Source organism: Gallinula chloropus, assembly GCF_964237585.1.
Source record: "Gallinula chloropus genome assembly, chromosome: 3".
NCBI lineage: Eukaryota > Metazoa > Chordata > Aves > Gruiformes > Rallidae > Gallinula > Gallinula chloropus.
The window spans coordinates 94,226,463-94,242,988 of NC_140087.1; the positions used below are offsets into that span (position 1 = coordinate 94,226,463).

General features: G+C 35.3%; 1 protein-coding gene across 1 annotated transcript in view; it reads left to right on the forward strand.

The window, feature by feature from the left end:
* The window catches only part of EYS (eyes shut homolog), a gene marked incomplete at both ends in the record, with an annotated part of 784,773 nt that overhangs the window by 84,353 nt on the left and 683,894 nt on the right, over positions 1-16,526 (forward strand). Inside the window, 3 exons of the mRNA XM_084261159.1 lie at positions 2,813-2,917; positions 3,187-3,326; positions 11,320-11,486. Of these exons, the coding sequence (XP_084117285.1) occupies positions 2,813-2,917; positions 3,187-3,326; positions 11,320-11,486 (412 nt within the window). The remainder of the gene's footprint in view (positions 1-2,812; positions 2,918-3,186; positions 3,327-11,319; positions 11,487-16,526) is intronic.

Below are 16,526 nucleotides of genomic sequence, written 5' to 3' on the forward strand. Positions count from 1 at the left end.
ATCAGATCTTAATACCATAAATTATGCATTTCTCAGCAGTATTCAGATTCTAATAAATTTTATAACAGTTTGGAGTTTCTAGGTTTTCTTGACCTCATTGGGGCAGAGAAAAGTAAAGTTCACTTAAAGGATACAGCATTATAAGAATTTCAGATTTATAGCAAAATAATTCTTTAAGCCTGTCTGATTGTACTAATATTTATTCATAAGGATTTCTTGGACAAGACAATTCAACCCTCATGAATAAATATGCAAAAACATACCCAAAATACATATTGAGTTGAAGTTTACTCCCAGCTTCCCTGCCCCCTCCCCAATTTTGCCTTCATCGTTAGGAAAACAAAGAAAAAAAAATCCCACCAAAACTCACATTTCCTAGTAGATAGCAACTTCCTTAATACTTTCAGTTGATTTTTGCAATTAAAATATGTGTTTACTTTTTGGCATATCTTTTTGTCAAAAAATAGTACACAACATTACTTTTTATAACTCTTTTTGTGGTTCACAGCATAGCTTTCTAAAAGTATTAATCATGATGGTACCTCCTCAGAGATTCAAATACATATAGTTACCATTAGTGTCAATACAAAGTAAGCAAATGAAAGTCTTGTAAATATAAGCTCAAGTTGTTCATAGATGCATGCGATGTAATATTACATATTATATCAGATAATAAATAGCAAGAATTATCTAATATCCTATTTTCTCTATTAAAAAAAATACTATAATAGTATAATGTAAAAAACCCGATATCTCAGTAAGCTTTATCATTTGCATTTAAATATACACTCGGCTGTTGAAAAATTATATGTTATTACTGTGATTTGGCTGAGGAGCAAATGGACAAAATAAACATTAAAATTCTTTATAGCATGCTGGTCCAACTCTCTGTAAATACAAGAGATTGTACGTCTAGGAAGGGACTTTTTGGAATGGCATGTTGATTCAACAATAGATTGATCTTTACTACAAGGACAATAGAAAGTATTTGCATGTTTTGGATTTTAGTGGAGTATGTAGTGATAGGATGAGGGGGAATGGTTCTAAATTGGCAGGGGATAGATTTAGATTGTGTATTAGGAAGAAATTCTTCACTGTGAGAGTGGTGAGACACTGGAACATGTTGCCCAGGGAGGTGGTGGCTGCCTCCTTTCTGGATGTGTTCAAGACCAGGCCTCGAGCAGCCTGGTCTAGTGAGAAGCATCCCTGCCCATGGCAGGGGGGTTGGAATTTGATGATCTTTAAGGTTCCTTACAACACAAAACTTTCTATGATTCTATGTTCAGCACTTGTTGTCCCTAGATAGATTTCTGGCCAACAAATCACAGCGTTTTGTTTTTAATAAGTATATTCCTGTTTATAAAACTCCATAAAGATTAATCTTAAGGTACTAGTTTGACACTACATTACAGTATTTTGAAAGATACAGTGTATCTTTCTTGATACTTAAGAGGTTTATATTTGGAATGGACTAATCACAGAATCACAGAATGACTAGGTTGGGAAAGATCTTTCAGATCATAGAGTCCAACCGTACCTGTCCTTTACAAAAAGTATGTGACTGAAAAAAATTGCAGCAATGCTTTGTTGAAGCAGACATCAGAATTTCCTTACCAAAATTTATACTTTTAGTTCATGTTCTCCTGATGACTCTGGCTTACGATCAAAAGGAGAATTGATTAAAAAATTTAAAATAATTTCATTATTTGAATTTTTTTTGCCATATAAGGTATTTGAAACAGAATACTAACTTTTGACACAATATTCTACAGAAGGTTTTGTCTCATTAAAGAAATGTTCCAATTTCTTGTACATCTCTCCCAAACATTTTTCTCTGTGGAGCTTTTCCTTTCTTTTCCTGCTTAAAACATTGAGTGAAGTAACAGATTACCAATTAGTTGGTGGTAAAAATATCAGTAATCTACTCTTATTTTCTTTTCTACCTTGAAACTTTTCAAAACTCCTCCAACACCTTCTAGTTTTCTCAGCAGTAAAGATTGTTTCACTTCATTTCTTTATTCTTTTTCTTTTCTAAAATTGAAATAATTTAAAAAAATTACTGTACTCCTGCTGTAGAAATAGTAAAATAAAGACAAACAAAAAAATTGATAGAAAAAAGGAACAACAGCAGAGCAATGACAAGAAAAAAAATCTGAAGAACCTTTATACAGTAATCATATTGCTTTCTGTGTATTTTTTGTATATCTTTCTTCAGTGCATTTTTTTAGAACTGTCCAGTTACAAGTTCAGTTATTTCTTCCTGTTGACCTAAAAAAAGAATTCAGCTGAGCAAGCAATTGTTCAGTGGAATGACACTAAATATTACCTCAGAAAAATGTGACGTAGATTTCCCTAGCCGAAAGAGAGCCCAGAAAAGACATAATTAAATATATACATAATAGAATCAAAAGTCTTGAGTAGAGGTCAGGCTTTACTCATGAAGCATTAAAAAGTAGAAGACAATGTAAAAGGTATAACCTCCATTTCAGATAATTATTTCCAGTGAAAATCCGTCCTCTTCAACTCTGTATTCCCATTTGGAACCCATCAAAAATAATTTTCTTAATGTTGAAAGAGTTTGTTTTTACCTTTTTTCGAGATTCTAAGAATTTTTTCTATATAAATGTAGAGAAAGGAGACTGGAAACATACAAGATCTTTGAATTCTAGCCATCAGTCCAGAAAGATTATTTAAAATAATACGTATTTTACCAACTTTACTTAGATGGGTCACTGGGGTTTTTAAGACCATGATATTAATTCTTAGCCTTTTAGGATTTTTTTTTTTATTTAGGATTTTTTTTTTACTCCAGGAGAATTCTGCGAGGTACAAATTGATAAATGTGGTTCCAATTCATGTAAAAATGGAGGAACATGTGTTGACTATGAAGATCATTTTAAGTGTATTTGCCCTAAAGGTAAGTAATTGGAAATTTATTGTATTTTCTAAGCAGAACAAAGGCAATCCCATCCAAATAATGAAGTTTAAGAAACAGCAACATAAAATAGCAATGTATGTCAAAGAATGCAATGAACATTTTTATAAAGAACCCCACTTTTTCACTTTGTTTAGGAAATAAAACTGCCAAATTACTCTAGTAGAGTGCTGTTAACTGCTAACACCTTAAACAGACATTATGTCAATATTCTGAATGAACTGTGATTAAACATTCTCTTTGTGGTGCAGGATTTGAAGGTGAAAGATGTGAACTGGATATTGATGCCTGCCTATTCTACAATATAAGCTGTGCCCCGGGAGCACTGTGTATGGATAAATCTCATGGATTTAATTACACATGTTTATCACCATGTATTGGAGAAACAGAGGTAGGATAAAATTATATATTTCCCTTAGTGGTTTTGGGAAATCAAACAAGTAATTCAAAGAGCAGTGAGATGAAAACCCAACATTTCCCATGGATTTCCTAAACACAGTGCTTGTTATTTTCTAATGCTAACCTTCCGCTGTTTTGTGTAACACACACATCCAGAAATGCATGATGTGAATACTCCCTCCAATTATTGTCTGACAACTTGTGTAATGGCCGAAGTCTGCCTTTCTTATTCTTTACAGGTTTATTCACTGATGTCTCCATCTATCCCCTACTTACTGCTTCTATGATGTGAAACTTGTGGGAACGTGAGGTGAAATTTCCTTGAAATATTGGATGAATTTAAAAGTTGCTAGAGAGAAGGCTGGTGGTACATCAATGCACAGAAAGAATAACAAAAGCTTCATTTTCATTAAAAATATTTTTTAAAAGTCATAATCAACCAAAGAAGTACAAAATTAAAGCAAGACTAACTATGCTGCAATAAGAGCTGAAAAAGCAGTTATAAATAATATCAAAATTTTCCTTGGAAATGACTCTTAAATGCTCAGAGAATAATGACTTTGGGTTTTATACATTCAAAGTATTGTGAAAATCCTAGAACTTACCTTATCACGGATCAGTGGTAAGTTGTGTTTCTCAGGGGTTGCTACTCCAACCAGAACTGTTTAACATCTTTGTCAGAGACATGGACTGTCATGTCAAGTTCATCCATTGACACTAAGCTGTGTGATATGGTTGACACATTAGAGGGAGAGATACCACCCAGAGGGATCTTGACAGGCTTGAGAGGTGCATGAAGTTAACCAAGAACAAGTGGCAGGTCCTGCACATCGGACAGGGCAATCCCAAGCACAACTACAGGCTGAGTGGAGAATGGATTGAAAGAAGCCCTGAGGAGAAGGGCTTGGAGATGTTGACTGATTAAAAGCTCATCATGAGCTAACAGTGCATGCTTGCAGCCCAGAAAGACAACTGTATCCTGGGTTGCATCAAAACCAGTGTGACCAGCAAGTCAACAGAGGTGATTCTGCCCCTCTATTTTGCTCTCCTGAGACCATACCTGCAATACTGCATCCAGCTGTGGGGTCCCCAGTACAAGAAAGACATGGAGCTGTTGGAGAGTCTAGAGGAGCAGGGCCACAAAGATGGTCAGAGGGCTGAAGCATTCCTCGTATGAGGACAGGCTGAGAGAGTTGTGCTTGTTCAGCCTGAAGCAGAGAAGGTTCTAGGAAGACCTTATTGCAGCCTTCCAGTACCTAAAAAGGGCTTACATGAGAACTGGAGAAGAAGTTTATCAGAGAGTACAGTGATAGAACAATGGTTAACGGGTTTAAACTGAAAGAGGGCAGATTTAGGTATTAGGAAGAAATTCTTTGCTATGTGGGTGGGGAGGCACTGACAGAGGTTGCCTGGGGAAGCTGTGTATGCTCCCTCCCTGGCCAGGTTGCATGGGGCTTCGAGCAACCTGGCCTAGTGGAAGGTATCCCTGCCCATGGCAGGGGCATTGGAACTAGATGATCTTTAAGGTCCCTTCCAACCCATTCTATGATTCTGTGATAGTGAATAGGTCAAAATAGTGTCCATTGTGTACCCATATGTCTTTAAGAACTGTATTTTCTAGATCCTTCTCAACTCCCTTTCATGACCTATTCAATTAAATGACTGTTTTGTGTAGGATTCATTCATATGAGAGTGGACTATAGACCCAGGCCCTTGAGGTGGGATAAAGTAAATACTGTTGCATTTTTTTTATGATGATAGTTATTTTAAAAGCTCTGTACACAATGCTATATAGCCCCTTCAAACAGCTACTCAAACATGATAACCAGTGTTTCAAAGGCTTAATAAGTTCTTTTATTGAAATATATTCACCATAAAAATATACTATGCAGAGCAGGCAATGTGTTTATAAAGAAGCTATCAACATTTATGTCACCTTGAAGTCCATGGGTACACACTCACCAATGAATATGAAATGTAACATTGAAATACTCACTGGCTCAAAGGTTTATATTTAAATTGTTCAGCATCTGGTAAATTTTAACATTTTTATGATTTAAAGTGTCATACTGAGTGCGAATTTATTGTACATGGCATAACACCATAATGATGCAATAATCATTATGGCTAGTTAGGATGGGAAGTGATTGTATGCCAAGGATGCTGATGGGAGCTACTAAAACATTTTACTGTAATATTTGCTTAAAAGCCCTAAGACGTATTTAATTTATTCATACAAACATTTCATAGACCCTCATAAATGTCATTTGGGAAAAAATATTTAATAAAATATATATCAGTGTAAGAGACAATTTTGGCATAATGTGAATAATTAGTAGATTTTATAATGGGAAAGGGAATATAAAAATGGAAAAAAGAAAATACAGGAGAGAGATGTTTGTGCTTTACTTACTTTCTTAGCCTACAGATCATGAAAGAAATATTATTTGCTTATTGGAAAAAATAAAGTCCTTTTTCAAACAAATTTGAATACTTTTTGAAACACAACAAGTAGATTTTGAAAGCAAATATTCAGAAAATTACATAATTCAGCATTGAATTCTGTATTTATTCTATATGACTAGAAAGTAAGTCTATCTTTTTTACAGTCTTTAATTTCTTTTCAGTTTTCAATGGTACATCAGTTATAGTCTTAACTGATTTACCTCTGTGTATTCAGCACAATCAACTGAAAAGAATTATGCTATTTTTAACATTTTCTTAATAAACAAAAAATAAATTTAAATAATCAGGGCTTTTTTATATCTGTATAAATGTATGATACTAATGTGTTGTGGGTTTTTTCCCTTTCCGAACAGCACACTTAAAGCACTATAGTTGTTTTTAATGTTATTTTAATAATACTTTATTTAAAAAATAATATTTCTTTAAAAAGAAGTGTGAAAGTATTACAACAAGTGTTATTGTCCTTTAATCCAAAATCTAATCTTAACTTTGACACCAAAATAAAGCCTGCCTGCCCTGTACCTTGAATTGTAAAGGAAATGTTTTGTCATCAAAAGGAACAGAGAAAACATAGTTTTCCGATTTCAGTAGTTCATAGAGAACTAAGAGCACTGGTAATAACAACTATAATGTGATATACTAGGCATAGATAATAGAACCATAACATTACAGAACAGCCCAGGTTGGAAGGGACCTCAGAAGACCATATAATTCAATCTTTTGTGGGAAAAGTAGCCTAGACAAAATTATCCAGCACCCTATCCAATCGCATCTTGAAAAACTCCAGTTATGGGAACTCCACCGTATCTCTGAAGAGATTATTCACTTCAGAAGCTCACCTGTGACCCAAATGGTCATAAAAGTGGAGGCACCATAAGTTGTGTGATTGTTTTCAGTGGCCGTGGTTATGTCTTATCTAGACGTTTTATTACTTCCCTCAAAAAAGTAAATTTTAACATTCTGTCACTGAGCTTAGAAAATCATAGGTTCCATTAGCATTTCCTAAGAAAGGATTTATATTTTAGCAGTAACTATGGGAACTTCAAGATAATAGCCATGATTATTGTTTTTTTAAAATAAATCCTAGGAGACAAAAAGTACTTTAGAAAAAAATAAAAAGTTTTAAAGTGGAAACAGATACACCTAGTGGTAATCAATTGGTTTGCTAAAATAATTCCCATATAAATTAGGAGCTTAAGAATCTCCAAAAAGTCCTCTCATGGTCTATGTACATCTTTATGGTACTAAAGTTGTATCCAACTGCCTTATTGAGCTCTACTTGCATAAATTACTTGGAGATTGTTTCCGCTTTTTATAATTCCAATAGTCCCAAGTTACCCTGCTACATTTACAGTCAGGATCACCCTTCCAAACCCCTGAATGAAAATATCTATGTACTCAGTATATACATGATGTTTAGAGGAGCTGCCACTTTCGTGTTTGTCCTGGTCCTTACATGCTGTAAGCAAGTGTAGAGTCTTGCACCTGGGAAAGAATAACCGCTTGAATCAGTACAGGCTGGGGGATGACCTGCTGGAGAGGAATTCTTTGGAGAAAGACCTGGGGATCCTGGTAGATGACAGGTTGGCCATGAGCCAGCAGTGTGCCCTGGTGGCTAAGAGAACCAATGGGATCCTGGGGTGCATCAGGAGGAGTGTGGCCAGCAGGTCGAAGGAGGTGATCCTCCCCCTCTACTCTGCCCTGGTCAGGCCCCACCTGGAGTATTGTGTCCAGTTATGGGCTCCCTGGTATAAAAAAGACAGGGATCTCCTGGAGAGAGTCCAGAGAAAGGGTATGAAGATGATTAAGGGCCTGGAGCATGTGCCCTATGAGGAAAGCCTGAATGGCTGCAAGTTGGAGCACAGGAAGTTCCGCACGAACATGAAGAACTTTTCCACAGTGAGGGTGACAGAGCACTGGCTGCCCAGGGAGGTGGTGGAGTCTCCTTCTCTGGAGATATTCAAGACCCATCTGGATGCCTATCTGTGCAATCTGAGCTAGGGAGCTGCTTTGGCAGGGGGGTTGGACCCGATGATCTCTCGAGGTCCCTTCCAACCCCTATGATTCTATGATTCTGTGATTCTATGATTATATGATTCTATGATTCTATGATGTGAAGTTTGACTTTCAATTTAGAGGCTGACTTTGCCGTTCTGAACTATGGCTAACACTGCACAATAGTTTGATTAAAACAGATTTTAATATGCCTTCATGGAAATAATCTCTGTGTGTTCCTGTTTCAATAATATATGCATAGAGAGAGGCTTATGGGCCTTAAATATCGGTATTTTCAAAATATGCCTTCCGGGCTTAAGGTAAACTTTTCAATATTCAAATAAGAAAGAAAATATTTGTAGGCTTTAATAGAAGATTGTTCTGGGGAATTTCAGAAAAAAAGTTAGAGGAAGTTGGCTACGAATTACTAGGTATTTATATTTGAGAACCTGTAGAGGATGTTAAAGGCAGGAAAAGAATATTATTTTACGTCTTATATGATTGTTTACATTCAAAATTTAGAAATAAAGCCTTTTCTATTTTTCTAAAGGAAACTAATTGCAATCAATCCATTTAAATTTTCTGTAAAAAATGTTATTTGTAAGAAAGTGAAAATAAAACAAATCAAAAAAAGACAAAAGGAAGGGTAGTTAGCAAAAAAACTGCTCAAAAAAATCCAAAGAACAGAAGTGGCAAAAGTAAAGAGCTTTAACAAAAGTATAAATAGATCAGCTTCTCATGTAGCAATCTCATAAGCAAGGTAGTGAAACAGTTCACCTGCTCCAGCTTGATGCAAAACAGATAATTATGCTCAATTATTCTAGCAATATTTTCCTGGACAAATGTCCAAGGGAAATAGTAAGTAGCATTCTGTAAGGGCCAGACTTGCACCCAGTTCTGTTTAGTATTTTCTTTGTGAACAGTGGAATAGGATGCACACAATAAAATTTAATCTGACACCACCTTGGAGAAATGATCTGAAAAATTAGGATGGAATTTAGTGTGTACATTTGCAAATAGCAACTGAGAACTGTGAACTTCATGACTGTTACATGAAATTAATCACAAAAAATAGGAAATTAAATGACTCTTCAATAACTAGTGCTAATAGGCATTGCAGGAAGGGTTTTAGATGGTGAGCAATATAGCCATCTGCAGAAATAGATTTTATATATGGTTGTCTACAAAAATTGCTTTATCAATTTATGCACTGGATAAATAATATGTAATTGTCAGGAACCAGACTAGTGCAATTGGATAAAAGGAAACATAGCCGAACTGAGTTTGTATAAATTAGGAGAACCAGCTCATTTTCTGAATAACAGTCAATAAGTTTTGCTTACTGGCAGTTTTCAGTATTTTCCAGATTTTCAGCATTTGCTCTGCTAGGAATAATTCAATCACATCTACAATGTAGGTAAAAGTTAAATCTACAAGCAGTTAAATTAAGGAGAGGGTGCTTTCATATTAATCATAATTTTTCACTTTTAATTTTCATAACTTCTGGACTTTTCAGCAAATATTTTTTGAAATTCTGATATTTTTGTTCTGAGGAGGGATTTGTTTGATTTTTGTTTTAGGAAAAAAAAAAATCTATTTCCTTAATGTACCATTAGTCCAGGAAAGGACATAGGACAAATTAACTAAAATTACACTTTTGGAAAATTTTGGATATTCACATACAATTGATTTTGCTGTAATAAAGCTGAAGACTGTTATAAAATGATATGCCAGAAGGGGGCCAGGACAAAAGTGCAAAAGTAAGTGTGTGTGTGTGTGTGTGTGTGTGTGTGTGTATTACAGCTTCAGTCAAACTGCAGACAATTCCAGGAAAAGTAAGAGGAAATATTGTTAAGAAATAATGATTCCACTAGGTGAGATCCTTCTAGCTTTGTGTCTTGTGCAATGGTGGACAGAAGATGATATATACAGAAGCAGAAAAGGGAAAAAATATCTTACTGATCAGAAGATACTGGTCTTTAAAAAGTCCATTTGGCAATTTATTTTCATTTACAAGTATTTCTTATATAAGATGTAACTTGCAGTAACTTCAGAAAACTATAATGCAGTCTTGATTGAATGCTTATTTGACCTATGTGAGCTTTGAGAAAATAATACAAAAAATAGGACAAAATCCTGCATAAATGTTTCAGTAAAAAAGACACATAAAAACAAAAAAAGATAAAATGTTCAAAATAATATACACATTAATTTTCTTTGGATTTATGTTATGCAGTGCATTTCTTCATTTAAAAAGGATCCCAAGTCTAAAATTCAGTACTGAGACCATAGCTCTGTTAAAAACTCTCTTAATTTTAAGGTCAATTTAAAACTTAATCAAAGACAAATGAGTATTAGAGGATTTCTGCCAAGAACTGTTATTATTACAAGTCTTGATGACATTATAAAGAAATTCAGACTCAATCAAACTGAAGTACTAGTGCATTAGCTCATCTTCTAGACACTATTTTCTTTAGAAACCAATTGATTAGGAGGGGTCTTAATTGCTTTGAAATGAAAATGTAGCCATCCAGTTTTCTACTGGCAAAATTTTCATGGAAATGAAATGGGACCATAAAAGTAAAATGAAGAAAGAAGCATTCATTCTAACCTAAAACCTTCTGTAATTTTTGAAGAATACAGGAAATAAAGTTTTAGTAAGTAATAATAGCAAATAAAATATAAAAGAAAAATGCTGTTCCAGTATACATTTGTTATTTTTTGATATCATCAGGTGGAAAAGAAAGAAGGCTCTGGTATTCCCAGAGCATAGATGTAATATATACATATTGAAATAAAAAGCATTCAATGATGACATGCACACAGGCAAAGCAAAACAGGAATTTATTCACCACTTCCTGTCAGTAGGCAGGTGTTCAGACACTTCCAGGAAAGCAGGCCTCCACCACATCTAATAGTTCCTTGGGAAGACAAACACCATCAATCTGAATGTTTCTCCCTCCAAAGTTTCTTCCTTTTCCCTACAGTATATTATAGAATATCCCTTTGGTCAGTTGGGGTCAGCTGTCCCAGCTCTGATCCCTCCTAACTCCTTGTGCACCCACAGCATCCTTGATGGTGGGGTGGGGTGAAAAGCCTTGGCTCTGTGTAAGCTCTGCTCATCAGTAATGAAACTTTCCCTATGTTACCAAAACTGTTTTTGGCACAAATACAAAACACTACCATGTACTAGCTACTGTGAAGGAAATTAACTGTACTGCAGCCAAAACCAGCACACTAGTTCACTATCATCCCTCCTAAAACAAGCACAATTTAAGGTCAGTTATGAAAATGAAGCTATTAAATTGAATCATAAATGTACCTTTCAAACTAAACAGTGAATTGGCAGATTGATTTAATCACATCCAGTGTTTTAGATTTGTGGGAATTGTCTTTTTTAGTATTACAAGATAAAAACATTAAATACACATATTTATTGCCAACAGCTTATTCAATTTAAATCTTTGCAGAAAACACCCAACACAGACAGAAAAGTATCTTTATGTATTTGTACTCATTTTCAGATATGTGCAAATGGAGGTAGCTGCTTCTACAATGAAGAAAACCAGAGATTTCACTGTGTCTGTGCTCTTGGATGGACAGGACAAACATGCCTGGAGAATATTGACGACTGTGAGCTAAACCAGTGCCAACATGGAGCAACGTGTGAAGATGGAATTAATAAATACAGGTACTAACATGATGTTTTTCATATAAGCCTTAATAAAGAAGTTTATACCGTATGCAGATATTACTCCTTTCATCAGGATTGACAAAAGGGGTTGCTATAGCAGTAATATTTTTCTCAGATCACAAAATGCCATAGATACTAACTTTCAATAAGCATGTGCACTCAATAAGGCTGTGTAAACTGAAGTATTGAGCAGGAAAACCACAAATACTCCTATTTGACAGGATTGTTGTATCTCTATGACAGCCAAGTATTTTTTTAGAACTGAACTTCCTAAAAATAATTTATTTATTTATTGTCAGCAAGTGAAACAATCATCATTTCCACTTTCCAATAGAGCATTAAAAACAAAAGGAGAGAAAATTAATATAACTATTGTAGTCACACAACTTTTTCAAGAGTCTTGCAATTTGATTATGATTTCTATATTAAAATAGTTTTGTTTTTTTTTTATAAGGCAGTTATTAAGAGCTGTATTTGAAGCAAAGCAGTTTCAGGAAGACATAAGAGAACTGTCACCAGAATATATGGAGAACTATATGTTCAAGTGCTATGAACAACCAAACTAAGATCCATTTTTAAAACTATTATAGTAACTCAAAACATCACTTTATTTTCTCTACTTATTAAGTAAGCAAAAATGTTGTGTATTCAGGTTTTTTATTTATGGAAAATTAGTGTAAAAGTCTGATTTTCTCCTAGTTAAAAAATCTTAACCTCTAAAATAATTACTAAACTTCGGTCATAACTTATTGTTTCAATAATGGATTATAGCAATGCTATGACTAGAAAAGCAGAGAAAGTACCCAGCTTATCTACAACATTCCCCTCTTTCACGCTCTCGAGTTCTGCAAGCTGTTAGGCTTTTTCAGATTGGAAATAAGCACTCATCTATATGTATTTTCTCTAGCTTTCTATCTCCTTACTATTGCATATTCTGTTTCTCCTCCCATTTTGAAATTTCTGTTCCAGCCATTAGAGTCACATAGGTGTATATTTAATACATGCAATTTTCTTTGAGTTTAGGATGGGGAATTGCTCTGGGTGAAGGAGGGGGTCTTTAAAACTATGATATAGTATAAGACTCAGTAAGGCTACGTAATAATAGCAATAATAATAACTCTTAGGATTTTTACTCCTTTGGTCTAGAGAACCTTCTCTTACAACTAAAGTGGCCTCATTCACAACGAAAAAAAGGTTCTTATTAACTCAAATGAATTATTGCTTTCCCAGATGAGTCAGTGCTGCTTGAGATACTGTAAGTTAGTCAGCATGTATTTAAAGTGGTAACTTCTCAAAAGAATTACTACTTCTGCCATCGGGTTGATGGTGTAGTTGTCGATATGATGAATCTGCCAGATACCATGCAATATATGAATTGCATCTCCACACTAAAAGAATCTCTTGACCTTTGGCCATATATACCTGAGAGAAAAAACAATAGATTCATAATCTCAGTAAACAGTGTCTGAATTTTCCTTTCAAAAAAATATGGTTTTTTGTTTATTATTATTTTCTCTGTAGGGGAGATAGAACTGATTTAGCATGGCCTAAAGAGAAGCATTTAATGAGTAGTTAAAGGGAAAGAACTCTTCGTGGAGTTGATCCTCTTCTTTTGAAATCCAAGGGGGGTTAGTTCTGTTTTCTTCACCCTTGTAAATTTATTCCTTACCAATGTTACATTTCAGTCAACCAAGATCCAATAGATATTTTACTGTAGTCCATTTAGTAAAAGGGAGCAATGGAGGGAAAATAAAGATTCTAAAATTCAATGGAGTTTCGATTACCTGTGCTGTTTCTCCCATTTCCTCAGTCCAGTCTATTCACTTCTACACTTGTTATAGTTCTACACTTATGATAGTCAGAAAAGCCCAGCAAGAACAAGTGAGAACTATTAGATCAAGACGAAGATGCATTGTAGGATTTACTACTGGTCATGATAAACTCATATGTTTAGAAAAAAGTATTTTAGTCTACAGATACAGCTCTAAGGTCAGCATTTCATGATTTGGTGTATAGTAAAACTTGAAATGTCAACTCATTTTTCAGTATTCAGTACATAAATTTTACCATGTGTAATTCAAACTTGTATTAACTACACTGGAAAAAATCCCCAATTTACCTAGTCATACATTGCTTAATAAATGCTTTAGAATATGAAACACTTATTTTCATGATACCAGGAAAATTATAAAAAGTAAACTTAATATAGATAATTTTTCAATATGACAAAATTTAAAGTTTCTATTACTTTATCAATCCTTGACATTTTCCATGTTCTACCATCTGGAAAAATTAAACTAATTAGGTTATTTTTTTTCCAATTTTCTATTTTTTATGATATTCATCCTGTACTACATATGCAATTTGACTGCAGGACCAAGTTGGCAGTGACATATAAAGTTAGTATCATGATATACATAGTTTTCTGTAGCAATAATAGGCTTCCACTAGAGAAAGAAGAAAAATACTTTTCCTCACTTTTATACAACTCCATAAGGTAGGTAAATATAAGTCACAATTTCTTAGGGAATATCTATGTAATAAGTTATACAACAGGTTTTCTGCAGTGAATACAGATGGCTACAAAAATCAAAAGTGAAACCAAATAACCTTTTAGTCTATTTATGAATGTTTGTGTACTTCATATTTCCACTAGAAAAAAAAAATAATAATACTGAGTTGATGTGGTTATCTTCTTGGAGTACTATCATAAAAAACCCAGACAAAACCAGCCACAATACAACTAATATTTTTATTAAAAAAAAACACAGTAGAGAGATAGCGGGAAGTCTTTGCTAATGCCAGGTTTCAGTGCTTCTACATGCCTTCTGTCTCAAGATAGAAAATAGCTTGGTGTGGTGGTTTAGCCCTGGCTGGATGCCAGACCCCCACCAAAGTCAGTCTATCACTCCCCTTTTCAGCTGGAAAGGGGAGAAAATATATATTGAGAGGCATAGGAGTCGAGATAAGGACAGGGAGAGATCATTCTGCAATCACTGTCATGGGCAAAACAGACTCAACACAGAATAAAGGAAAGAAAACTAATTACACTACACTACACACACAGTGAGACCAGAGTCGGATAATGAGAAGTGTGACCAGATCTTAAAGCACCGCCCCCACCCCCCTCCCTTCTTAGCAGACTTAAATTTAGTCATGATTTTGCTCCCTTCTTCCCCCCACCATTCTGGCACAAGGAGGGGCAGGGAATGGGGGAAAAGGGATTTCAGTCAGTTCCTCAAGTCAGTTCTCCTTGTTAGCTGGGGAGGGGAGGAATTTCTCACCCTTCCCCTGCTGCGGCATGGGGTCCCACCCGTGGGAGACAGTCTTTCACAAATTTCTCCAACGTAAGTCCTTTCCCACAGGGCTTCAGCTCTTCACCAACTGCCCCAGTGTGGGTCACGATTATGGGGTGCAGTCATAGAATCACAGAATGTCTCTCAGTCTCTCAAGCCCAGACTGCTCCAGCCTGGTTCTCCACAGAGTCACAAGCCTCTCCCCACAGCAAACCAAAACCACCACTGACCTTGGTGTCTGCACCGTTTCTTGCATCTTCTCACTCCCTTCTCTGGTGATAAAAAGCTCACGGTTTGGGTTTTTTTCTTCTTAAATGTGATTCCCATTGGCGCTGTGATCATTGCTGATTGGCTCGGCCTTGGTCAACAACTCTGGCCTTGAATTGAGTGATGTTTGCTCTCTTGGGACTGCAGAGAGCTCTGGCTGCTTCTTGCAGAAGCCACCCCTGCAGGCCCCCGTTCTCTACCAGACCCCAGCCACGCAAAATCACAACACTGGGTCATCTCCTAGCACAGATCAGCATAAACACATCGTTAGTCTGATCATCATCTTTTTTCAGTCATTTTAAAGATTCACCCATTGTACATAATTATTTACTCAATAGAACAAGTCATACTACAGCTCTTCAATGCTGACAGTTTTTGGCAACATGGTAGCAGCTGCCCTGTCTGGACTAGCTACTACCAACACATTGCTGATATGCCACAGCCATCTGCATTTGAGTAATATGATCCTTCTTAGAATAAACTTCATGCCTGACTTACCTGCATCACCGTTTAACATTTATTTACAGATATATAAAATTCCTGTGCAATGTTAACTAGATTTAGACACTGGAGTAGGAACATACAGTCATCTGCATGGTATTTGTAGGAGCAAAGTAATCCACAATACAGTAACTGTGACTTCTGTTTGGTATTACTACTAAAATCTATGTTTGCAGCAAAAGTATTCAGGTATTGGTTTTGCCCCCTAGGATACATTGCACTCAAAATCTTGCTATGGATGCAAATTAACAATAAAAAATTATTGTTATGACCATGAATGTCAATACAATGTTTACCTTTTCTTTGCTGCCACGCTCATCCTTTCAATATTCCCCTAATTTGTAAGGACATTTTAATCTTCCTTAAGAGAGTAGTCAGGAGGTGTCATTAGATCTCTCAGTCTTTGCTGGGAGGTGTGTCATCTATTCCACCCTCCCTCCCCCAAATGCACCATTTCTAGAGCCGCAGCTGTAGCAGGGAAGGCAGCAGTCTCTGGGCGCAGGAGCAGGTGTAATAGACTTTGACTGCATAAAAATGCTCTGGTTTTATTGAAAAAATAAACAAATTACAAAGTACAGATTTTAAATAAAGACTATTGCTAATTTATTAATTTAAATGTATTTCATTCTTTCTTTGTAGATTTTCTATATATGATGTCATGTACTAAATTTATTTGTAAATACGCCATTGGTCTTTATGTAAATTATTATAAATTACATTTATAAATAAATTACAGAACTTCTAGATCCTATCACCTCTAAACCTCTGTCTGGATTATAAATGATAAATGAATGATTCTTAAAACATTTTATTCCTCAACACATACTAAGAAAATAACTTGCTATAAGGAGGAGTAGAATACTCCTGTCTGCATTAATAGAAGTGTTTTTCAAACACAAACAGAACAAAACCTATCTCTGCACCATTATTTTTGTAGTTTTGGGCCACTGCCATTGTTTTGGTCTTGACTAGC